Below are 25942 nucleotides of genomic sequence, written 5' to 3'. Positions count from 1 at the left end.
AATGTTATTCCATTTTAGAAAGCCTTGAAATGTATTTATCTTGAACTTTTTATATATTTAATGCAATATTATTACTTTTATACCTTTCAGTTCTCTTTTGGTGGATTTGGAAAGTATTTTCTCACCCCTAATGTTATTAACACTGTGTGTGTGTATATATATATATAAAACACTGTATATATATGTGTGTATATATATACATGTATATAAATATATGTGTGTGCGTATATATGTGTATATATATATACATATATGTGTATATATATATATATATATATATATATATATATATATATACATATATATATAGAGAGAGAGTGAGGGATTGTTTTTCTGTAACCCAGGTAGAAAGTGCTCATCTCTTACAAATCAGCATCTTATGAAAAAAGAGGAAGTGGATACTTTCTGTCAGATGTAAACCTGACGCTTTCTATAATTCAGAGCTGTTAGTTTAAACCAGATGGGAATGGAACTCATGAAGAGAAAGAGCAGGGGAGGTTTCGAGTCAGCTGCCGTCTAACACTGCTTTTCCTGTTAGAACAGCCCTGAGACTGCGTTGATCTGAATGATGTCCAGGGTTTTTACATTCCGTCCCCTTACATGTTAGCCACCTTCACTGGAAAAACCCCAGATCCATAAATGGTATTTGTGTCTGGAATGCCATCACTGAGAACACAGAGTGACTCACAAACCACAGTTTAGCCTACATTGACTCCAGCTGTATGGCTTGACTAGAAATTCTGTTATTTATAGGTGGGTCAGGTCATTCTATCCAGTAAAGACCGTATGAGAGGGACTTTCCTGGTGGCACAGTGGATAAGACTCCACATTCCCAATGCAGGGGGCCTGGGTTCGATCCCTGGTCAGGGACCTAGATCCCACATGCATGCCACAACTAAGAGTTAGCATGCGACAACTAAGGAGCCTGCGAGTTGCAACTAAGGAGCCCACGTGCTGCAATTAACACCCGGTGCAACCAAATAAATAAGTTTTTTTTTTTTTTTAAAGACCGTATGAGAGGCTGTTCTTCCTGATGCAGCTTTTTAAACTGCAGTCAGGTGGTTCTGTTAATGAAAATGCCAAACAAAAGGAGTGATTTCCCTCCCGAGCAGTATTAGATTATGGTGTTGTCAAGAGTCTTGCAATTGAATTACCTTCTTGTAATCCACCCCACCTTATCAGTTAACTCCAGTTGTAATGGACTGCTGACTTCCAGGGACGCCGTGTGGATTACTTAAAACCTCTTGCTGTCTGGAGGAGACAGGATCTGCAGCATTTCCACCTTCCTCGGGTGGCGTATTCCTCACTCCCACGTTGGTGAGGCTATAACATCCTGGAGCAGCCGCTAAGTGTGAGGGGCAGTGGGCGTGTGGTCATCTCACCGCTGATGCCCTCACTGCGTGTCCTCAGCTGGATTGGATCTGGTCAGGCCAGTGACTGCTCTTCTCTCTTGCGTCAGCCTGTCACGTGGTACCACCAACCCAAGAGAAGCAATGAGTGAGAAATTCCCTTTGCCATTATGTTTGCCCTGATTTAACATATAATGCTCAGTCTGGGAAGCCATGTACTGCTGAAGACTTTTGTGAGGAAAAAGCATTTTAAGAAGTTTCAGACGCCATTTGCAGTTACTTGAGGGTGGGTCGTGTGGAGTAAACGCTCTTTCACAAACTCATTGTCAACGTAGCAACAATATGGAAGAATGCTTTAGTTTTGGGAGGCGCGTAACTGTAGAACTAAGAATCAGAAATTCTTGAACTTTGATTCCTGTCCGCCTCTGACTGATAACTGACTGTATTTAGCTTTTTCTTTTTTATAATGTATTCAACTGTTCCTTTTTTATTAATTAAGTAATTTATTTATTTGGCCGTGCCCTGCGGTATGTGGGATCTTAGTTCCCTGACCAGGAGTCGAACCTGCACCCCCTGCATTGGAAGCACGGAGTCAACCACTGGACTTCCAGGGAAGTCCCTATTTTGTTTTTGTTTTAGTTTTTGTTTTTGTTTTTGTTTTTGTTTTGCGGTACATGGGCCTCTCACTGTTGTGGCCTCTCCCGTTGCGGAGCACAGGCTCCGGACGTGCAGGCTCAGCGGCCATGGCTCACGGGCCCAGCCGCTCCGCGGCATGTGGGATCTTCCCGGACCAGGGCACAAACCCGTGTCCCCTGCATCGGCAGGCGGACTCTCAACCACTGCGCCACCAGGGAAGCCCCCTATTTAGTTTTTTCTTGAGTTGGGTTCTAAGAAAAAGAACAGGCAAACAGTTAGTAACAATAATACCTGTTTGCTAAATGACCAGATCAAGCCACGTGATAGTTTGCAGTTTCAATAGGGTAAGATACAGCAATAAGAGCCGTTTCTATTACAAAAAGAAACTGTATCACACTGAGGAAGGAAACAAGGTTTATTAGGGTGAGGGAAAATAAATCCCGGGTTTGTTACTGGTACAAATAAACACAGAAGGCTATCAGGGCAGTCTGCCTTCACTAGAGATCTGGTAACCAGCTCTCAGGAGCCGGGTGACTTGAGATGCCAGCCAATAGAGAGAATGTGTGACTTACAGGGAAGGAAAACAAAAAGTAGCCAAGCAACTTTCTTCCATAAAAGAGTCAAGGTGAAACCTGCTCCTGGAACCTAGATAAGACTTGAGGGAAACACAGGCATTTGGTTTACTTTTAGACCAGGTAGAGTTGTAGAGCCATCTTTAAAAACGTTATATTTTGCTCCTTCTTTGTAATGGCATAGGAAGACAGCTGGGCATGAAGGATGCTCACTTTCCTTTATGATCCCGTATTTGACTTATAATGTGGTGTTATGTCATGTGGCCGAGTGGTACACTGAAGGTGAAAGAAGATTTATAAGTAGCTGAGGACAGAGGCAGGGCTTTGGTGAGTGGAGTGAGGAAGTCTGCAAATCTCTCCTCAAAAAACAGTGATAAACTGGACAAAGTTGTCAAAAACAACCGTTTCAGGTCTGAGGAAGGAGCACACATGCCAACAGCAAATTGAGAAGCATTTGTCCATAAGAAACTGCTGAACTTCAGATAAGGACAGTGGGAGTTTTTGATCTTCTTAGCCTGGGACTACTCCCTGCCACCCACAACCCATTAATGTAGTCGTTCCATCGTGGGGGTGGTGGGTTTGGGCAGACCGTAAAAGCTAGCAACTGGCTGCCAGAGGAAACGCACTTGATTTGGAGCAGACGGTGAAAAGCCCATGCCCACTGGCATTGTCAGTAAAAGTTATGATCTCGGTGGCAAGCAAACAGGCAGCTCTGGTAGCCTAACTAGCTGCCCCACTTGGGTCAAACAACAGACTGTGGACTAGTCAGAACCTTAGCAGAGGTCCTAGAAATGACAGCCACAGACAGGCTTGAAAAACTCTCCACACGTTCCTGACCGACTGGAAGCCGTGCACACATGTAAGACTAGACGGGTCCCAAGCTAACCACACAGCCCTGGTCGGCTGGGCAGCTGAATGGATGTACAGAGGAGATGCAGGAGGCCCTGGGAGAAAGTCACAGTTGGGGCAGACCTGAACTGTGCGTTCTTAACCCTACACAAATCAATGTGCAGAGGTTGGAAGTCTCGCTGGCTCCAGATGTGTGAGCACAACCTTTAACCAATCATTGGCTGATCACTAAACCTTGTAGACACAGGGGCAACCCCTAGGAAGTCAGGTCTAAAAACAGAAACAAGAACTGAAAGAAAAGAAAGCACCTGAGTAGAAACATCATGGCTGCACATCACAGAGGAGACAGATTCTGCAGATTTAGTCCAGGAAAATTACTCACAAGGAAGGGTGTCCACTTAATGTAAGTTGTAAAGTATGAACAACAGGATTTGGTTAAAAAGAGAGAGCAAAAGAAGCACAGAAGTATATGCTCAAAGGTTGGTGGACACACATACACACATTTTTTTTTCCCTTGGATTTTTAACAGTGATCCTCCTTGGAGGTTTATAGGGATGTTTCTTTCACTTTGCTATATATTTCCAAAATAAACTAAATATTTTTTCTACAGTGTATCGGTAATACTTCGTAAACATACACACACAGACAGAAGTAACTCATAGCATAACACTAACTGTGATTTGGAGTTGTGAGATTTACTAAATCAGGTACTTAGTCTATAAGCAGCACTTAACTGTCTACCTCCCTTCCACCTCCTGTGTTTCTCCTCTTCTGTTTTTGTTTTTGTTTTGTTTTTCTTTACATGTCTATTTAGTACATCATAAAAATCTTTGGGAGCAAAACTGATCTTATTCACATTATTCACTTTTCTTCCATCCCATTTCTGTGTTCCTATTACATATATGCATTGCTTATAGCAGACCATCTGTAAATATTTATACTTTGAGACATATACAATCTCATTATTCCATACAGCAGTTGGAATCCAGTACAGTAAATGTTGAACAGTTATTCAGCCCACATTCTTTCTCCTCCCCCCAAAATAACCATTGAGACGATCAAAATAAAGCAAAACAAAACCAAAACAAAAGAAGAGCTTTATTTTTCCCATGTCCTTCATTTGCTAAATGTAGAACAGACTGAGTTGTGGTGACTCCTAGGCAGGAAAAAGATTCATTTTCTACAATCAGAATTCTAGTTGCTAGCTTCTTTAATTTGAGCCCTGGGCTTTTCTTTTTTTTTTTTTTCACTTTATGTTTCCTCTTCATTAAAATAGGAAGAACAGCCCCAAGCCTTTTCTGCCTTTGACTTTATTACATGCAACACATGGACTGCTTGACTTAAATTTTCTAAAGACAATTAGGTCTTTACCAGTGAGATTGTTGTTCATTATTTTAAAACTTTTATTACTTATAAATATTTTGTATAGCGCTATGCTTTTTAAAGGTAAGGTGTTAGTTTAAAAAAAATCTAAAAAGTATATTGAGTTGTAAGTTATTCTCAGTTGGATTAGGAAATTTCCAGTAGAGGAGGTAGAGTGAAGTGGTTGCTCAAGCCCTCCCACAGATAATAATTAGAAAATCTGGACAAAATAAAAGAAACTACTAAAAGCACCCAAAAGCAGACAGAAGCTGGAGGAGAAAAAATTGTAATTGGAAGGAGCAAGACCTGCAAGTTTGTGGGGTTTTTTGCCTAAAGGTGTGCTTCAGTCCCCATGGTGGCTACAGTGGATGAAGTGACAGTGGAAAACAGCCTTACAGGTGAGAGGTGACAGAGAAGGGAGGTCAGGGATGGAGGGTAGAGGAAACATACGGGGAAACGCTGGAAGCAAGAGAGAACTGCAAAAAGGGTGAGGCCCAACATCTGAGTAAAAACACTGCCCAAATCCCTTGTTGACTGCTCTATTAGTCGGGAGTCTCCAGAGAAACAGAACCTAGAGGATAGATAGATATATAGATATATAGCTATATAGGAGGAGATTTATTATGGAATTGACTCACGTGGTTATGGAGGCAGAGAAGTCCCACGATCTGCAGTCCGCCAGTTGGAGACTCAGGAGAGCTGGCAGTGTAATGCAATCTGAGTTCAGAGGGCTGATGGTATAAGTCCCGAATTGAGTCTAAGAGCCCAAGAGCCAGGAGTGCTGATGTCCGGGGGCAGGAGAAGATGGATGTTTCAGCTCAAGCAGAGAGAGAAAACAAATTTGCCCTTCGTCCACCTTTTTGTTCTATTTAAGGCCCTCAGTGGATTGAATGATACCCACCCACACTGGGGAGGGCCATCTGCTTTACTCAGTTCACCAATTTAAGTGCTAATCTGTTCCAGAAATACCCTCAGACACACCCAGAAATAATGTTTCACCAGCTATCTGGACACCCCCTAACCCAGTCGAGTGGACACATAAAATTAACCACAATTAACCATAAAATTAATTACAATTGTTAAATTCCAAATGTGCAAGAGAGACACCAAGGGACCCAGCAAAACAAAAAACAAACAAACAAGTAGAGGCAAGAAGGAACCAGTCCTTGAAAGACAAACCTATATGAGCTGAGATCTGTAAATTTGATGCCTTTTTTTTTTTTTTTTTTCTTAAGATGAGTTAATTCCTAAACTACACAGCTCAGGCAGGAGAAAACTGGAGTCTTACTGGCTTGGGGTGTCAGAAGACAGACCCTGAGACTGGCAGAGCAGCTAGAAAATTAGAGGGAAATTACAAAAACACAAAAATCGCAGAGTGTGAGCCCTCAAATCTGAGTATAAGCTGCCCAGGTCTTTGGCTGTCTGCCAAATTACACAGGTACAGGGGAGACCCCAGGGAGCCAGTCTGAAAAAGTAGTACCTAGAAGCTGTAAGAACTGAGCAGGTTTATCAGCTGCTGCATACCAGGGGAAGACCAATATGTGGTTTGAATCTGGGCAAGTTAACTGCCTACTAGAATAAAAAAAAAAACCCAACAATCCTTAGAAGGACACAGCAGAGTCCAGAATTGCTACAAGATCTTATATACATTGTCTAGCTTTCAGCCTACAATTACTAGATATATAAAGAAACAGGAAAGTGTAACTCATACTCAGGAAAAAAAAAGCAATTAATAGAAGCTGCTTCTGAGTGTCTTAGTGGGTACACATGTTGGATTTTGTAGGCAAAGACTTCATTCAAACCAGTTATACATATGATCAAAGAGTTATAAGAAAATATCAGAGAATTAAAGGAAAAATAAGTGAACAGAGGAATTGCAACAAAGAAATGGAAACTATGAAAAAAATGGAAATTTTAGGGCTGAAATGAAAGTAACATCAAAATTCACTAGATGTGCTCAACAATTTTGAAATTACAGACACAATAATCTGCACTTGGAAACAGAGCAATAGAAATTACCCAGGTCAAAAAAGAGGGGAAACAATATTTAAGAAAAGGGAACAGAGCCTCAGAGGCTTGTAGGACAATATGAAGTAGTCTGATATAGCTGTAATTGAAGTCCCAGAAGGAGAGGGGAAAAATGGACAGAAAATAAAATCTGAAGAAATTAATAGCTCCAAACTTTGTAAATTTGATAGAAAACACTGATTTACAGATCCAAGAAATTCAATGAACTTTAAGCAGAATAAACACAAAGAAAAGCACTTGTAGATACATCATAGCCAAACGGCTGAAACCAAAGATAAAAGAAAATCTTGAAAACAGAGAAAAATGACACATTACATACAAAGGATCAATGTTACAAATATGGCTAACTTATCAGAAACAACAGAGGCCAGAAGACACTGGAACAATATATTCAAATGCTGAAGGAAAAAAAACTATTAACCAAAACCTCAATATCCCGAAAAACTGTCTTTCAAAAATGAGGGGTAAAGACATTTCCAGAAAAACAAAAACAAAATTTGTTGCCAGGAGACTTACACTAAAGGAAGCTTTTGGAATGAAGGGAACTGGCAGATAGTAACTCACATCTACAGGAAGAGATGAAGAGCACTAGAAACGGGAAGTAATATGGTGAATGTAAAAGACTGTATTTTTTTCTTCTCTAATTTCTCTAAAAGACATATGACTATTATTTTTTATTTTTTTATAAGTTTATTTATCTTATTTGTTTTATTTTTGGCTGCGTTGTGTCTTTGTTGCTGCGTGCGGGCTTCCTTTAGTTGTGGCAATCGGGGGCTCCTCTTCGTTGCGGTGCAGGGGCTTCTCATTGTGGTGGCTCTCTTTGCAGAGCACGGGCTCTAGGTGCACAGGACTCAGTAGCTGTGGCATGTGGGCTCAGTAGTTATGGCTTGTGGGCTCTAGAGCACAGGCTCAGTAGTTGTGGCGCACGGGCTTAGTTACTCTGAGGCACGTGGGATCTTCCCGGACCACGGTTCGAACCTGTGTCCCCTGCATTGGCAGGCGGATTCTTAACCACTGCGCCATGAGGGAAGCCCAACAATTACATTTAGAATGGATACACAACAAGGTCCTACTCTATAGCACAGGGAACTATATCCAATTTCCTGGGATAAACCACAGTGGAAAAGAATATTTTAAAAAAATGTATACATGTGTAAACAAAACCAATGCATAATCACTTGGAATATTAGTGCAAAATTGCATTAGCCACATCTACTTTCTTGCTCACCCATCAACAAAGCCCTTGAGAATGGCATTTCTTAAGCATCATAGGCCATCTTAGCCTTCCACACATCCCATCCTTTGCTGTTCACCAAACCATTTTGTTTCCTTTGACTATTTTGATCTTTAACTGTATCACCCTCTTTGATGAAGTTCTGAATTTAAAAGCTATGTGACCGACTCCCTCTTGTGAGAACACCAGAATCACAACTAAGTGCTGAACAATCATCAACAGGAAGACACTGGAACTCACCAAAAAAGATACCCCACATCCAAAGACAAAGGGGAAGCCACAGTGAGATGGTAGGAGGGGCGCAATCACAATAAAATCAAATCCCGTAACTGCTGGGTGGGTGACTTACAAACTGGAGAACACTTATACCATGGAAGTCCACCCACTGGAGTGAAGGTTCTGTGCCCCATGTCAGGCTTCCCAACCTGGGGGTCTGGCAACGGGAGGAGGAATTCCTAGAGAATCAGACTTTGAAGGCTAGTGGGATTTGATTGCAGGACTTCGACAGGACTGGGGGAAACAGAGACTCCACTCTTGGGGGGCACACACAAAGTAATGTGCGCATTGGGACTCGGGAAGGAGCAGTGAACCCATAGGAAACTGAACCAGACCTACCTGCTGGTGTTGGAGGATCTCCGGCAGAGGCAGGGGGTGGCTGTGTCTCACTGTGACGACAAGGACACTGACAGCAGAAATTCTGGGAAGTACTCCTTGGCGTGAGCCCTCCCAGTGTCCTCCATTAGCCCTGCCAAAGAGCCTGGGTAGGCTCGAGTGTTGGGTTGCTTCAGGCCAAACAACCAGGTGGGAGGGAACCCAGCTCCCCCCATCCGCAGACAAGGGGATTAAAGTTTTACTGAGCTCTGCCCACCAAAGCAACAGCCAGCTCTACCCACCACCAGTCCCTCCCATCAGGAAACTTACACAAGCCTCATCCACCAGAGGGCAGACAGTAGAAGCAAGAAGAACTACAGTCCTGCAGCCTGTGGAACAAAAACCACATTCACAGAAAGATAGACAAGATGAAAAGGCAGAGGGCTATGTACCAGACGACGGAACAAAATAAAACCCCAGAAAAACAACTAAATGAAGTGGAGATAGGCAACCTTCCAGAAAAAGAATTCAGAATAACGATAGTGAAGATGATCCAGGACCTCAGAAAAAGAATGGAGGCAAAGATCGAGAACATGCAAAAAATGTTTAACAAAGATCTAGAAGAATTAAAGAACAAACAGAGATGAACAACACAATAACTGAAATGAGAAATACACTAGAAGGAATCAATAGCAGAATAATAACTGAGGCAGAAGAACGGATAAGTGACCTGGAAGACAGAATGGTGGAATTCACTGCTGCAGAACAGAATAAAGAAAAAAGAATGAAAAGAAATGAAGACAGCCTGAGAGACCTCTGGGACAACATTAAATGCAACAACATTCGCATTATAGGGGTCCCAGAAGGAGAAGAGAGAGAGGAAGGACCTGAGAAAATATTTGAAGAGATTATAGTGGGAAACTTCCCTAACATGGGAAAGGAAGTGGCCACCCAAGTCCAGGAAGTGCAGAGAGTCCCATGCAGGATAAACCCAAGGACAAACATGCTGAGACACATAGTAATCAAATTGACAAAAATTAAAGAAAAATTATTGAAAGCAGCAAGGGAAAAACAACAAATAACATACAAGGGAACTCCTGTAAGGTTAACAGCTGATTTCTCAGCAGAAACTCTACAAGCCAGAAGAGAGTGGCATGATATACTTAAAGTGATGAAAGGGAAGAACCTGCAAACCAAGATTAATCTACCGGCAAGGATCTCATTCAAATTCGATGGAGAAATCAGAAACTTTACAGACAAGCAAAAGCTAAGAGAATTCAGCACCACCAAACCAGCTCTACAACAAATGCTTAGGATCTTCTCTAAGTGGGAAACACAAGAGAAGAAAAGGACCTAGAAAAACAACCCCAAAACAATTAAGAAAATGGTAATAGGAACATACATATCAATAATTACCTTAAACGTGAATGGATTAAATGCTCCAACCAAAAGACATAGGCTCGCTGAATGGATACAAAAACAAGACCCATATATATGCTGTCTAGACACCCACTTCAGACCTAGGGACACATACAGACTGAAAGTGAGGGGATGGAAAAAGATATTCCATGCAAATGAAAATCAAAAGAAAGCTGGAGTAGCAATACTCATATCAGATAAAATGGACTTTAAAATAAAGAATGTTACAAGAGACAAGGAAGGACACTACATAATGATCAAGGGATCAATCCAAGAAGAAGATATAACAATTATAAACATATATGCACCCAACATAGGAGCACCTCAATACATAAGGCAACTGCTAACAGCTATAAAAGAGGAAGGTGACAGTAACACAATAATAGTGGAGGACTCTAACACCTCACTTACACCAATGGACAGATCATCCAACAGAATATTAATAAGGAAACACAAGCTTTAAATGACACAATAGGCCACATAGATTTAATTGCTATTTATAGGACATTCCATCCAAAAACAGAAGACTACACTTTCTTCTTAAGTGCACGGAACGTTCTCCAGGATAGATCACATCTTGGGTCACAAATCAAGTCTTGGTAAATTTAAGAAAACTGAAATCATATCAAGCATCTTTGCTGACCACAACGCTATCAGATTAGAAATCAGTTACAGGGGAAAAAAAACGTAAAAAACACAAACACATGGAGGCTAAACAATACATTATTAAATAACCAAGAGATCACTGAAGAAATCAAAGAGGAAATCAAAAAATACCTAGAGACAAATGATAATGAAAACATGACTATCGAAAACCTATGGAATGCAGCAAAAGCAGTTCTAAGAGGGAAGTTTGTGGCTATACAAGCCTACCTCAAGAAACAAGAAAAATCTCAAATAAACAATCTAACCTTACACCTAAAGGAACTAGGGAAAGAAGAACAAACAAAACCCAAAGTTAGCAGAAGGAAAGGAAACATAAAGATCAGAGCAGAAATAAATATAAAGAAAGAAAACAATAGCAAAGATCAATTAAAGTAAAAGCTGGTTCTTTGAGAAGATAAGCGAAATTGATAAACCATTGGCCAGACTCATCAAGAAAAAGGGAGAGGACTCAAATCAAAAATTTCTAAAATTAGAAATGAAAAAGGAGAAGTTACAACAGACACCGCAAAAATACAAAGCATCCTAAGAGACTACTTACTACAAGCAACTCTGTGCAAAAAAATGGACAACCTGGAAGAAGTGGACAAATTCTTAGAAAGGTATAACTTTCCAAGACTGAACCAGGAAGAAATAGAAAATATGAACAGACCAATCACAAGTAATGAAATTGAAACTGTGATTAAAAATCTTCCAACAAACAAAAGTCCAGGACCAGATGGCTTCACAGGTGAATTCTATCAACCGTTTAGAGAAGAGCTAACACCCATCCTTCTCAAACTCTTCCAAAAAACTGCAGAGGAAGGAACACTCCCAAACTCATTCTATGAGGCCACCATCACCCTGATACCAAAACCAGACAAAGATACTACAGAAAAAGAAAATTACAGACCAATATCACCGATGAATATAGATGCAAAAATCCTCAACAAAATACTAGCAAACAGAATCCAACAACACATTAAAAGGATCATACACCATGATCAAGTGGGATTTATCCCAGGGATGCAAGGATTCTTCAGTATATGCAAATCAGTCAGTGTGATTCACCATATTAACAAATTGAAGAATAAAAACCATATGACCATCTCAATAGATGCAGAAAAAGCTTTTGACAAAATTCAACACCCATTTATGATACAAGCTCTCCAAAAAGTGGGCATAGAGGGAAACTACTTCAACATAATAAAGGCCATATATGACAAACCCACAGCAAACATCATTCTCAATGGTGAAAAACTGGAAGCATTTCCTCTAAGATCAGGAACAAGACAAGGGTGTCCACTCTCACCACTGTTATTCAGCATAGTTTTGGAAGTCCTAGCTATGGCAATCAGAGAAGAAAAAGAAATAAAAGGAATCCAAATTGGAAAAGAAGAAGTAAAACTGTCACTGTTTGCAGATGACATGATACTATACATAGAGAATCCTAAAGATGCCACCAGAAAACTACTAGAACTAATCAATGAATTTGGTAAAGTTGCAGGATACAAAATTAATGTACAGAAATCTCTTGCATTCCTATACACTAACAACAAAAGATCAGAAAGAGAAATTAAGGAAACAATCCCATTTACCATTGCAACAAAAAGAATAAAATACCTAGGAATAAACCTACCTAAGGAGGTAAAAGACCTGTACTCAGAAAACTATAAGACAGTGATGAAAGAAATCAAAGGTGCCACAAACAGATGGAGAGATATACCATGTTCTTGGATTGGAAGAATCAATATTGTGAAAATGACTATACTACCCAAAGCAATCTACAGATTCAGTGCAATCCCTATCAAATTACCAGTGGCATTTTTTACAGAACTAGAACAAAAAAATCTTAAAATTTGTATGGAAACACAAAAGACCCCGAATAGCCAAAGCAGTCTTGAGGGAAAAAAACGGAGCTGGAGGAATCAGACTCCCTGACTTCAGACTATAGTACAAAGCTACAGTAATCAAGACAATATGGTACTGGCACAAAAACAGAAACATAGGGCTTCCCTGGTGGCGCAGTGGTTGAGAGTCCGCCTGCCAATGCAGGGGATACGGGTTCGTGCCCCGGTCCGGGAGGATCCCACATGCCGTGGAGCGGCTAGGCCCGTGAGCCATTGCCGCTGAGCCTGTGCGTCCAGAGCCTGTGCTCCGCAACGGGAGAGGCCACAACAGTGAGAGGCCCATGTACCGCAAAAAACAAACAAACAAACAAAAAAAAAAACAGAAACATAGATCAATGAAACAGGACAGAAAGCCCAGCGATAAACCCACACACCTATGGTCAACTAATCTATGACTAAGGAGGCAAGGCTATACAATGGAGAAAAGATAGTCTCTTCAATAAGTGGTGCTTGGAAAACTGGACAACTACATGTAAAAGAATGAAATTAGAACACTCCCTAACACCACACACAAAAATAAACTCAAAATGGATTAGAGACCTAAATGTAAGACCAGACACTATAAAACTCTTAGAGGAAAACATAGGAAGAACACTCTTTGACATAAATCACAGCAAGATCTTTTTTGATCCACCTCCTAGAGTAATGGAAATAAAAACACAAATAAACAAATGGGACCTAATGAAACTTAAAAACTTTTGCAAAGCAAAGGAAACTATAAACAAGACGAAAAGACAACCCTCAGAATGGGAGAAAATATTTGCAAATGAATCGATGGACAAAGGATTAATCTCCAAAATATATAAACAGCTCATGCAGCTCAATATTAAAAAAAAAACAACCCAATCTAAAAATGGGCAGAAGACCTAAATAGACATTTCTCCAAAGAGGACATACAGATGGCCAAGAAGCACATGAAAAGCTGCTCAACATCACTAATTAGAGAAATGCAAATCAAAACTACAATGAGGTATCACCTCACACCAGTTAGAATGGGTATCATCAGAAAATCTGCAAACAACAAATGCTGGAGAGGGTGTGGAGAAAAGGGAACCCTCTTGCACTGTTGGTGGGAATGTAAATTGATAACAACCACTATGGAGACCAGTACAGAGGTTTCTTAAAAATCTAAAAATAGAATTACCATATGACCCAGCAATCCCACTACTGGGCATATACCCAGAGAAAACCATAATTCAAAAAGACACATGCGGGCTTCCCTGGTAGTGCAGTGGTTGAGAATCTGCCTGCCAATGCAGGGGACACGGGTTCGAGCCCTGGTCTGGGAAGATCCCACATGCCACGGAGCAACTAGGCCCATGAGCCACAACTACTGAGCCTGCGTGTCTGGAGCTTGTGCTCCGCAACAAGAGAGGCCGCGACAGTGAGAGGCCCGTGCACCGTGATGAAGAGTGGCCCCCTCTCGCCACAACTAGAGAAAGCCCACGCACAGAAACGACCCAACACAGCCATAAATAAATAAATAAATAAATAAATAAATTAAAAAAAAAAGACACATACACCCCAGTGTTCATTGCAGCACTAAAATAGCCAGGTCATGGAAGCAACCTAAATGCCCATCGACAGACGAATGGATAATGAAGATGTGGTACATATGTACAATGGAGGATTACTCAGCCATGAAAAGGAACAAAATTGGGTCATTTGTAGAGATGTGGATGAATCTAGAGACTGTCATACAGAGTGAAGTAAGTCAGAAAGAGAAAAATATTGTATATTAACGCATATATGTGGAACCTAGAAAAATGGTACAGATGAACCAGTTTGCAGGGCAGAAATTGAGACACAGATGTAGAGAACAAACGTATGGACACCAAGGCCAGAAAGCAGCTGCGGGTGGGGGGGGTGGTGTGTTGAACTGGGAGATTGGAATTGACATGTATACACTGATGTGTATAAAATGGATGACTAATAAGAACTTGCTGTATAAAAACATAAAATTCAAAAATTCAAAAAAAAAGCTATGTGACCGAATTTTCAAAAATAAAAAGTTAAAAGAAAAAAAAGATAAATAGGAATGTCTATACTGTGGGTAGTAGTGATAATAAAATGATCCTATTAATCTAATTTCACTAGGCCAATGAATAAATTCCCACTTGAAAGCTCAGCCAGATAAGAAAGTGGAGATTCGATAGGCTACATTTTCTTTCCATAGGAGAACACTTATTTGGATTTAAAAATAGATAACTGGGACTTCCCTGGTGGTGCAGTGGTTGGGATTCCGCCTGCCATTGCGGGGGACACGGGTTCGAGCCCTGGTCCGGGAGGATCCCACGTGCTGCGGAGCAGCTGAGCCTGCGCTCTGGAGCCCGTGAGCCACAACTACTGAGCCCGTGCGCCGCAACTACTGAGGCCCGCACGCCTAGAGCCCATGCTCCACAGCAGGAGAAGCCACCGCAGTGGGGGGCTCGTGCACCGCAGCGAAGAGTGGCCCCCACTCCCCACAACTAGAGAAAGTCCGGGTGCAGCAATGAAGACCCAATGCAGCCAAAAATAAATAAATTTAAGAAAAAAGATGATTCTTAAAAAAAAAAATAGATAACTTAGGAAGTGAGTATTCACAGTATCGAGGGATTCGCTCTTGACTTCCTATCAATAATAGCTTTTCCCAAGTCAGGTTGGATTCTTGGCAGAATATGACAAGTAGCATGAGAGGCAAACATGCTTTATTTTTGGAGCTCAGCCAGATGGATAGTGGTCTATGTCGTGCGTTGAATGGTGGCCCCCGGAAAAGATACATCAGTGTGCTAACCCCCAGTACCCGTGAATGTGGCCTTATTTGGAGAGAGGGTCTTGCGGCTGTAATTAAGGATCTCAAGATTAGATCATCCTAAATTTAGGGTAGACCCTTAGTCTGATAACTGGTCTCCTTAGAAAGGAGAGGGAGATTTGAGACACAGAAACAGGAGAGACAGACACAAGGGAGAAGGTTATGTGAAGACAAGAGGCAGAGATTGAAGTGATGTGTCTACAAGCCAAGGCATGCCAGAGACTGCCAGCAGCCACCAGGAGCTGTAAGAGGTAAGGAAGGATTCTCCCCTAGACTTCAGAGGCAATGCAGCTCCACTGACACCTTGATTTTGGACTTCTGGATGTTAGAACTATGAGAGAATAGATTTCTGTTGTTTTAAGTCATCAAGTTTGTGGTAATTTATGTCAGCCCTAGGAAAGTAATACAATCACAAATGAAAGTAAGACATATTGGAAGTTGTCAGGGAAAATTACTTTATGCAAACACACAAAAGTACATTTTCTAAGACTTGTGCATCTTTTGTATCTTAAAATTTTACAGGGAGTAAATTTGGGATGGGAGGAGTCAAATATATCATTTTAGATGTAAACAATCCTGAAAGGCATTATCAAATGACCCATTTTTATTTTATTTTTTATTTTTTTGTGGTACACGGGCCTCTCACTGTTGTGGCCTCTCACGTCAGGCTCCGGACGCGCAGGCTCAGCGGCCATGCCTCACGGGCCTAGCCGCTCTGCGGCATGTGGGATCTTCCCGGACCGGGGCACGAACCCGTATCCCCTGCATCGGCAGGCGGACTCTCAACCACTGCGCCACAAGGGAAGCCCGACCCATTTTTATTTATTTATTTATTTATTTATTTATTTATTTGGTTGTGCCGGGTCTTAGTTGCGGCTCACAGACTCCTTAGTTGCAGCCCACCAGCTCCTTAGTTGTGGCATGAGAACTCTTAGTTGTGGCATGCATGTGGGATCTAGTTCCCTGACCAGGGATCAAACCTGGGCCCCCTACATTGGGAGCGCAGTCTTAACCACTGTACCACCAGGGAAGTCCCAAAATGACCCTTTTAAAAAAAAATTACTTTATTGAAGTATAGTTGATTTACAATGTTGTGTTAATTCCTACTGTATGGCAAAGTGATTGTTATACATATATGTATACACATTCTTTTTCATGTTCTTTTCCATTATGATTTATCACAGGATATCGATTATAGTTCCCTCTGCTGTACAGTAGGACCATGTTGTTTATCCATTCTCTATATAACAGTTTGCATCTGCTAATCCCAGACTCCCAATTCAACCACCCCCACACCCCTTGGCAACCACAAATCTGTTCTCTATGTAAAATGACCCTTTTTATTTGTAGAATTGGAGAGAGAGAGGAGAGATTGAATCAGGTAAAGATAAGCATAGCCATTAAATTTGCCATTAGAGAATAATTTAAAAAGTACTAAAAAAAGATACTCACAACTTAATTTTATTTCTTATTAATACAGAAAATTGATTACAGTTCTTCCTTTGAAAATAGTTGTTGGTAAAGTCTGACCTGATTGTCTTCTTATCCCAGTATCTCAGTCCCACTCAACATTTGTAATTGCTTTGAGACCAGGCTTATTTATTTTTTAGTTTATTGCTTCTAACATTTCTGATCCAAAGCTAAATTCTGATCTTAGGTCTAAAATGTGTGCTTCAGTTATTATGCTCATTCAAATGCCAGCATTCTTTTCAAGGTGGTAGCTCTGTGAATAGAAAACTATGACATGCGGAATATTCTTATTTGAAGCTCTATGGTTTCAAACTCTAAGATAATGGTAGTTCCTCTCTGTGAAGTCCTTTATCAAGAATGCCTAAGGATTATCCTGTTACCTCACCTCTAAGAGCAGCTGTTTGTTTCTGGAGCCAAATGTGGGTCCTGCCTTGAGGTGGGATAGATAAGAGAGATTAGAGAAAGATGGAATTATCTCTGGAAAAAAAGAAGCCATACAGTATTTAAAATATATATATATTTGAAGGTAAAATGGCAAGCTGTTTCAGCCCCCAACATGACCTACTTTTTAAAATGTTAATTATCTCTGTAGAGAAAGCCACCTTGAATCCAAATTACACAGTTTTCTTATTTTGTTTGTTTAAACATTGTAAGAATCTGTCAGAGGCTGAATGTTGGGAGAGGGGAATAAAGGAAAGAGAAGGCACATGAGAAAGGGAAGGAGCCACGCTAGCAGTTGGGTGTTTCCTTCCTGGCTCTTCAGATCGTGTGAAGCTGCAGCATCTGAATGGCTGTGACAGCTCCATAACTGGGGATAAGAGCAGGGATCTCTGGTTTCAGCCTCCTGCTGTTACTGTGCTTCTTTTGAACTTTACAGAGTTAAAGATTTGTCTCTTGTGTGTTATTCACTTTATTGGTCAAGGCTTATTACAGAGGAAATTCAGATCAGCTCCTCATCTGTGTGATTTCAAAAATAGTACAATGATCCTGGGATAATGATATGGCAGGGCACAACTGAAACTTTCTGGGCACTTGTGTGCTATATCATTTTTCCTGTATATAATTCTAGAGTGAAACCAGAGCTACTTTAAAATAAATCTTTTCTATTTGATTGACTTATTCCATTTCAGGTCTCCAGTCACCTCTCTTCCCCACATTCTCAGATAAAACTTATTTTCTCTTTTTCCAGGGGAACTCTGAGAACCACAGGGGACCTTAGATGAGACCACTTGGTCCCAACATTTTCCCAAGCAGCTGAATGCTAGAAAATGTGAATTGTTAGACTCACACACTGGTCAGTATGGAGACCAAGTTCCTCCTTCTGTACCATGTTGCTCTTTCTCCAGCTCAAAATTTTCTCCTCCATCCTCACCTCCATCTACAACTGCTTATAGTTCTCAGGAGAAGGGATACTTCAAGCTTTTGTTTTTACTACTCCACTGCAATGACTGATGTGGTCACCAGTATTCTCCATTTTGCTAAATCCAGTGATTAGTTTTCTCTCCTCAGCTTACTCTGCTTCTCAGCAGCGTTTGACACATCTTCTTAAGCGCTTTCTTCCCTAGGTTCATGCAGGCACATCGTTTTCCTACTTCACTGGCAGCTTCTCTGTCCCCTTTACTGGACCTTTCTCCTTGCCAGACTTTTATGCGTCGGAACGCCAAGGATTCCATCCTTGACCTTCTTTCTTATTTGAACATTCCTCTGGAAGATCTCAGCCATTCCCATTGCTTTATATATCATCTTTATGCCAGGACTCCTAAATCCATATCTCTAGCTTAATTTTTCCCTTGAGCTCAAGACTCATATAGCCAGCTGTCTAGTTATTGTTTCCACTTGGATATTCAAGCTATCTCAAACTTAAGAATGTCCTGACTTTTCTGCCCTATTCACCCTAAAACTTCCCCCCAACTCCCTCATCTCAGTAAACAGTACCACAGTCCATCCACCCAAAGCCCAGCTAGCTTATAGCGAACTTATGATGGGCCAGGCACTTTTCTCGGTGCTTTTATGTATATGAATCCTGACAACAACTCTGTGAGTTGGTATTATAATCCTCATTTTACAGATGAGGAAACAGGGGCATAGGAAGATGAAGTGGCTTACCCAAGGTCACATAGCCAGTGACGTGGCTCCTGGTACACAGGGCAGGAGTTTCTCCAGGAGTGAAAGTGCTAGATCATGGGTTTCACTCATGTTTGGCTTCATAAGATGATACCCAATAGTTTCCTGAGTGATTGTACCAGTTGAAACTCCCACTAGCAGCATATGAATTCCTGTCGCCTCACATCTTCATCCACATTGAGTTTTGCCTATTTTGTGAGCGTAAAATGATAATTTTGAACTATAGGAGTTCTATATATTCTAGACCCTTTTTCAGTATTATGAATCTCAGATATCTTCTCCAAGCTCATGATTTGTGTTTTAACTCTCTTTATGGTATCTCCTGATGAACAGAAATGCCTAATTTTACTATAATTGAATTTCTCAATGTTTTCAGTGTCTTGTTTGAGAAATCCGTCCTTCAGAGTATGAAAGATATTGTCCCATATTTCTCCTACAATTTCGCGTTTCACATTTAAGTATTTAATCCACTTGGAGATTATTTTTATATATGGTGTGAGGTGTGGATCTGATTTTTTTTTTCCATTTCATAGTTTTTTCTTTTCCTAATTATTGAAATACTGCCTTTTTCTTCTATCAAATTTCTGTACAATTGTGAAATTGTTTCTGGGCACTCTGGTCTGTTCCATTGGTCTACCTTTCTGTTCCTTCACTAATACCATACTACCTCAACTAATACTGCTTTACAATAAACCCGGATATCTGATAGGCTAATTTACCCACCTCATTTCTCTTCTTCAAGAGTGTTGTTGTTTTTTTTGGTCCTCTTCCTTTTAAATTTTAGAATTAGCATCTATGGAAAATCCTATTGGCATTTTGATCAGTGTCGTATTAATTTTGTATAACAGTTTGGAGGGTGAATTGAGATCTTGATAGTGGAGTTTCCCTTATACATGAACATGGCATCTCTTTTACTTGTTTAATATCTCACAGCAATATTTGTGCATGGTCAACGTAGCCTACAACTACGTAGAGGCCTTGCCCATCTTGCAGAGAGGGAGGCAGCTTGGAGGGGTGCTAAGAGCAAAGGCTCCAGGACCATACTGCCTGGGTTTAACCCTTCACGTGGCTGCTTACTAATTGTGTGATCTTGGATAAATCAACCTCTCTGTGCCTCAGTTTCCTCCTCTGTAAAACAGGGCTAATAAGAGTTTCTATTTCATAAGGAGACACAATGCTCAGCTATTAGCTCAGTTGTTAGCTTTTGCTATTACTCTGTTTTATCTCAGATGTCTAATTTTTGTTGCTTTGCAAATAGTATCTTTTTTAAAAATTACGTTTTATTTCTTTGTTGCTGGTGTTTAGAAATGCAACTGATTTTCAGAAATCTAGCAACCTGGTTAAACTCTCATCAATCCTAATAATGAGAAATCTTCTGGATTTCCCAAATCATATCAACCTGCAAATAATGAGTTTTGTTTCTTCCATTAAAAAAATTTTTTTAAATATTTATTTAGTTGTTTATTTGTTTGTTTGTTTGTTTATCTTTGGCTGCATTGGGTCTTCATTGCTGCACCTGGGCCTTCTCTAGTTGCAGCAAGCGGGGGCTACTCTTCATTGCGGTACATGGGCTTCTCTTTGCAGTGGCTTCTCTTGTTGCAGAGCACGGGCTCTAGGCACGCAGGCTTCAGTAGTTGTGGCACGCAGCTTCAGTAGTTGTGGCTCACGGGCTCTAAGGAGCAGGCTCAGTAGTTGTGGTGCACGGGCTTAGCTGCTCCACGGAATGTGGGATCTTCCCGGACCAGGGCTCGAACCCATGTCCCCTGCAGTGGCATGTGGATTCTTAACCACTGCACCACCAGGGGAGCCCCTGTTTTTTCCATTTTAATCCTTGTATTTTTATGTGTTTTTTGGTTTTCTCCCTGGGCTGGCTAGGGTCATGACAACAGTATAACCTTGAATGGAAGTGGGAATGGTGGACATTGTGTGTTATTCTTGGTTTTAAAGAGAAGGTTCTAATGCTTTACCATTAAGATTTTTGCTGTAGATTTTTGGTATGTACCCTTTATGTCAAGGAAGGTTTTTCTATTCCAAGGTTGCTAAGAGCATTTATCATGAATGGATGTTTACTTTCCCAAATGCTTAATATGATACGATCATATTGATATAACATATATTTTGTCCTTTATGATCATATATCTTGTCCTTGAATCTGTTAATGGAAAGTTGCATTAGGTTTTCTAATGTTAAGGCATCCTTGCATTCCTGTACAAATGGGTCATGATACATTTTTTAATACATTGTTAGGTTTAGTTTGCTAATATTTTGTTTTGAAATTTTGCATTTTTGATTGTAAATGAGATTGGCCTTTAATTTTACTTTCTTGGGTACTAAGGATATGTAAATCTTATGAAATGGATTGGAAAGTGTTCCCTCTTCTTGATCCTCTGGAAAAATGTGTGTAAACTTAATATTATCTCTTCCTTGAATATTTGATAGAATTTGCCTCTAAAAATTATCTGGACCTGGTGTTTTCTTTTTCAGAAGAGTTTAAATTACTGCTCAATGTCTTTAATGGTTATACAGCCATTCAGCTTTTCTCTAGCTTCCTTAGTCATTTCTGTTACATTGTATTTTTTAGGAATCTGCCTTTTTCATCTAAGTTTTCAACTTTATTTGAATAAAAGTGTTTTGTGGCATGCTGTAGTAAATCTCTGCTTTGTCTGGAGTATGTCCGTTTAAAAAACGATTCCAGGTTTCTAAATTTTATTAGTCTACTAAGTCATATATATTTATTTTCTATTTTATGAAATTTGCTTTATCCTCATCATTTTCTTACTTTGAGATTTTTTGGGTTTATTTGGCTGTTTTTTTTGTTGTTGTTGTTTGGTTGGTTGGTTTGCTTTGTGTTTTTTTTTTTTTTCTTCTTACTGGCTGCTTAATTCATTTATTTCAACATTTCTTCTTTTCTAATATAGCCACTTAAGACTGTTGTTTCCTCTAAAAAACAACAATAAGATAAAATTTCCTCTAAGAACCTCTTTAGTGGCATAACAAAGTTTTGATATACAATGTTTTAGTTAATTTTTGGTTCTGAATATTTTCTGAATATTTCTGATTTCTATTATGATTCTTTTTCCAGTGTTTCCTTTTTTTAACCTTTTTCCTCTGTTTCCTTTGAATTGGTTAAGTTGGGTTTTTTTTCTCTCACATTCCATTTAAACTACCAATTTGAAAGATAGGCATTCAATTTTCAGTTTCTTGATGATTGCTCTCAAAGTTTGAAAGTGAATACCTAAGAGTTTAAGTTAGTTAGTTTCCATTTTCCTCTGAAACAATTCAGGGACCTTAAAAACATTCTCTGACTTCAGGCAGTTCCTCTTACCATGCATGCTATAATATTTACTGTGGGTAAATTAGACATAGTCATTCTTGTTTCATATTAGCAGTTTGTTTAAATATACCCACATTTTTACGATTTTCTTTGTCCATCATTTCTTTTTCTATCCTTGACCTTGATCTTCTAGGACCATTTTCTTATTTTTATAGTATAGCCTTAAGAAGGCATATTAATGCTCAAGCCAGCCTCTAAGGCGCCCCAATGATTCACCCTCTCTGGGATTCACACTTAGTATCCCTCCCACACTGAAGAAGGCTGACCTGTGTAACCATTAGGATATCGTGGAAATGATGGAGTGTGACGTCTGAGGCTAGGACATAAAATACGTTGCACCTTTGCCTTGCTCTTTCTTGGACCACTCACTCTGCGAGGAAGCCAGCTCCCATGTCCAGAGGTTATCAATCAGCCCTGGGAGAGGAACTGAGGGCACTTGTCAACCGACAGCCAGTACTTGTGAGTGAACCACCTGGAAAGAAAACAGACCCTGCCGTCCTGGTCAGGATGATTGCAGCCTCGGCCAACATCCTGACTGAAACCTCCTGAGAGACCTTGAGCCAGGACCACTCAGCTCAGCTGCTTCTGAATTTCTAACACACAGAGAGTGTGAGATAATAAATGTGTGTTATTTATAGTCACTTGTATTGTTAATTAGCAGTAGATAAAAGTAATGCACATAAACTCTCATAAACTCTTGGTAGTAAACTCTCAGGCTTTGTTATCTGAAAATGTTTTAACTAACATTTAATTAAAATAAATGTTTGTGATTATGTGGAGAAACAGGAACTTCATACGTTGCTGGTGGGAATGTATAATGGCACAGCCACTTCGGAAAATAGTTTGGCAGTTTCTTAAAAAGCTAAATATAAATTTACCATATGACCCAGCAATTCCACTGGTAGTATATACCCAAGAGAAATGAAAACATGGGTCCACACAAAGACTGATATGTGGATGTTTGTAACATTGTTATTCATAGTAACTAAAAAGTGGAAACAACCCAAATATATATATGTATCATATTTATAATAGATGATTATTCGGTAATAAAAAATGAATAAATAAAATACTGATACATGCAACAAATGGATAAACCTCAAAATCATTATGCTAGGTATATATCCTTTATGTACAGCTTTATAGAAGCCAGACACATATTGTGTATTTCCATTTATATGAAATGTCCAGAAAAGACAAATCTGTAGAGACCGAGAATGGATTGGTTTCTTGGGGTGGTGGGGAACAGGGATTGAATGTAAATGGGCAGCAAGGGATCATTTTGTTGATGGAAACATTCTAAAACTGTATTGTGGCTGCACCATCTGGTAAATTTACTAAAAATCATTGAGTTGTGCGCTTAAAATAGGTGAACTATGTAACATGTAAATTAAACCTCAATAAAACTGATTTTTTTAAGTCAGTTGTCAGTCTGATTGTTTCTTATTTGTCTTTTTTTCTACAGGAGCTTTTAAGTCTTCTTGTCTTTGGTGTGTTCTGCAGATTTACAGTAATATGTCTGAGTGTGGATTCATTTTTATTTACCCTCCTTCGGATTTGTTGGACTTTCCAAATCTGAGGATGGGTGGCTTTGGAAAATTCTGGAGAATTCTTTGCTATTATCTCTTTGAATAATGTCCCTCCCCTAATTTCTCTATTTCTCCTAGATGTTCATTATATTTCAGATCTAACTTTTCTGTTTTCTTTTATTTCATATTTACCATTTCATTGTCACACTGATGACATTTTGTATAATTTCGCCAGATCTGTTTTCCATGTTACAAACTCTCCATCAATTCTAATGGCCAGAGGCCATGATGTGTGCTTGTTAGAGAATATTACTAATTCTGGCAAATGTCAGCTCCCATTTAGTGCCTAATCTCCGTGAATTTAAAGTGGAAAAAAAACAGAGTTTCCACCTGACAGTTTTCTAAAAAATGTTTTTAACCCTTTTTGCACTGGTACCAACTCATCTAGAATAAAAGAACCCGATACTTATGTCTGACTGTGGCACCTTTAACCTAAGACCAATTAATGTGTTCTTTATTCTAAAGTCAGCCACTAAGAGACTTTACTTATCCTATTTTCTTGTTTGCCTGGAATTGACACTGCTTGGTGAAATGGGTTCATGAATAATCAAGTAGTCTGTATAGAAATTCCCACTCATTTTTCAAGGGCACAATTGTAGAAAGTATGTTTACTTGTTCAACAGTATTTTCACTGAGTGCCTACTGTGTGCTGGACACTCTGTTAGGTGCTTGGATTGCTGTGGTCAGATAAAATAGCTAAAATAGATGTTGTCACTGTCCTCACTGAGCCTAGCTTGGAGACATATTAACTGAGGCTGAGGGGTACCAGACATGATCAGGCTGCTGGTTCAAAAAGATCTCTAACCACAAGGTAAAGAACAAATTGAAGGGAAACAAGAGTGTAGGTAGATTGGTTAGGAGGCTGTTGCAGAAGTAGGTTATGGTGTCTTAGACTAGGTTGGGATTGGTGATAATAGAAAGAAATGGATTTGAAAGCCCTTTCGGAGGTATCGTTGACAACACTTGATAATGGTTTGGATATGAAGGCAAGGGAGAGAGAGCCGTCTGTCGTAGGTTACTCCTAGGTTTCTTGTTTGCTTAATAGAATGGATTGTGAACAGTGAAAAGGACAAAGTTTACTAAGGAAAGTTTGGTTTTGAACGTGTTGAATTTGAGATACCATTGATACTTCCAAGTAGAACTAACTGCCAGCCAGAAAGCAGTTGAATATACAAGTCTAATGATTGGAGGAAATATGTAACTGATAAGTTGTCTCTGTATAGGTCCTTATGTATAGGTCTCTAATTCTCTGGTAAAATTCTCCATCTTTTCGTCTCCTTTTTTCATCTTTTCTCCTGTTTGTGTTTTCTTTTTTTGTTGTTCCTGTTTGTTTTTTAAACCAGATTAATTATTGTTATTTTTAGGTGCTTTCCAGCTAACTCCTAACATCTGGGTCATCTTTGGGTCTCTATCAGTCTTTTTTTTCCCCCCTTAGTTTTCAATTGTATGGTCCTGTCTTTTGCCATGTTTAGTAATGCCAGACATTGTATACAAAAAAAAAAAATTGTAGGAGCTCCAGGTGATGATATTTTCCTCCAGTCAGGGCTCACTTTTCCCTCTGCTTGGCTGATCACCTTAATCTAGTCAGAGGCTGTGCTAGATGGAAGTTGAATTTGAAGTTCTGGTGAGGCTCAGACTTTCTAACCTCTGGTTCCCCCCAGCCCTCCTGGGTTTCCCACTGAGACCTCATGTGTTCTCAGGACCCTCTTCCCTGATAGAGACCACATTCTTAGTCTAACAAAACTGCTTTTCAGGAGATTTTTGCTTAGGTTTTTACTGCCTCATACACCATCAGTATTCAGCAAACATCCTCATAGAAAAACTGGCAGTGTGCATGAAGCCACCATTTTGCTCGTGTCTGACACAAAGCCCAGATTCTCTGCCTCCTGCCCATATTCAGAATCTGTAATTTACTGCAAAAGTCAGCTCTCTTCTCAAGATTCTCTTCTCTTGGCCCCTCCAGAAACTCTCTACTACTTTATTTTTTTATTTGTTAAAGGTTTTCTCCCTATTACTTTTTTAAAAATAAATTTATTTTATTT

At 39.8% G+C, this 25942-nt stretch overlaps 1 protein-coding gene across 4 annotated transcripts in view; it reads left to right on the top strand.

Moving 5' to 3' along the window:
* PACS1 (phosphofurin acidic cluster sorting protein 1) overlaps positions 1-25942 on the top strand; it is a 143266-nt gene that overhangs the window by 58565 nt on the left and 58759 nt on the right. Inside the window, exon 1 of one of the 4 annotated variants that reach the window (XM_082627592.1) lies at positions 15388-15634. The exons of the other annotated variants lie outside the window; for them this stretch is intronic. Coding sequence (XP_082483718.1) covers positions 15576-15634 — 59 coding nt within the window. The 5' untranslated portion in view covers positions 15388-15575. Of the gene's footprint in view, positions 1-15387; positions 15635-25942 lie in introns of those variants that run through there. 4 annotated transcript variants of the gene reach the window in all.

This window comes from Mesoplodon mirus (genome assembly GCF_964341445.2).
Source record: "Mesoplodon mirus genome assembly, chromosome: 7".
Taxonomy (NCBI): Eukaryota; Metazoa; Chordata; class Mammalia; order Artiodactyla; family Ziphiidae; genus Mesoplodon; species Mesoplodon mirus.
The sequence above is the reverse complement of the archived record's forward strand: the minus strand, read 5'-3'. Positions and strand labels throughout refer to the sequence as shown.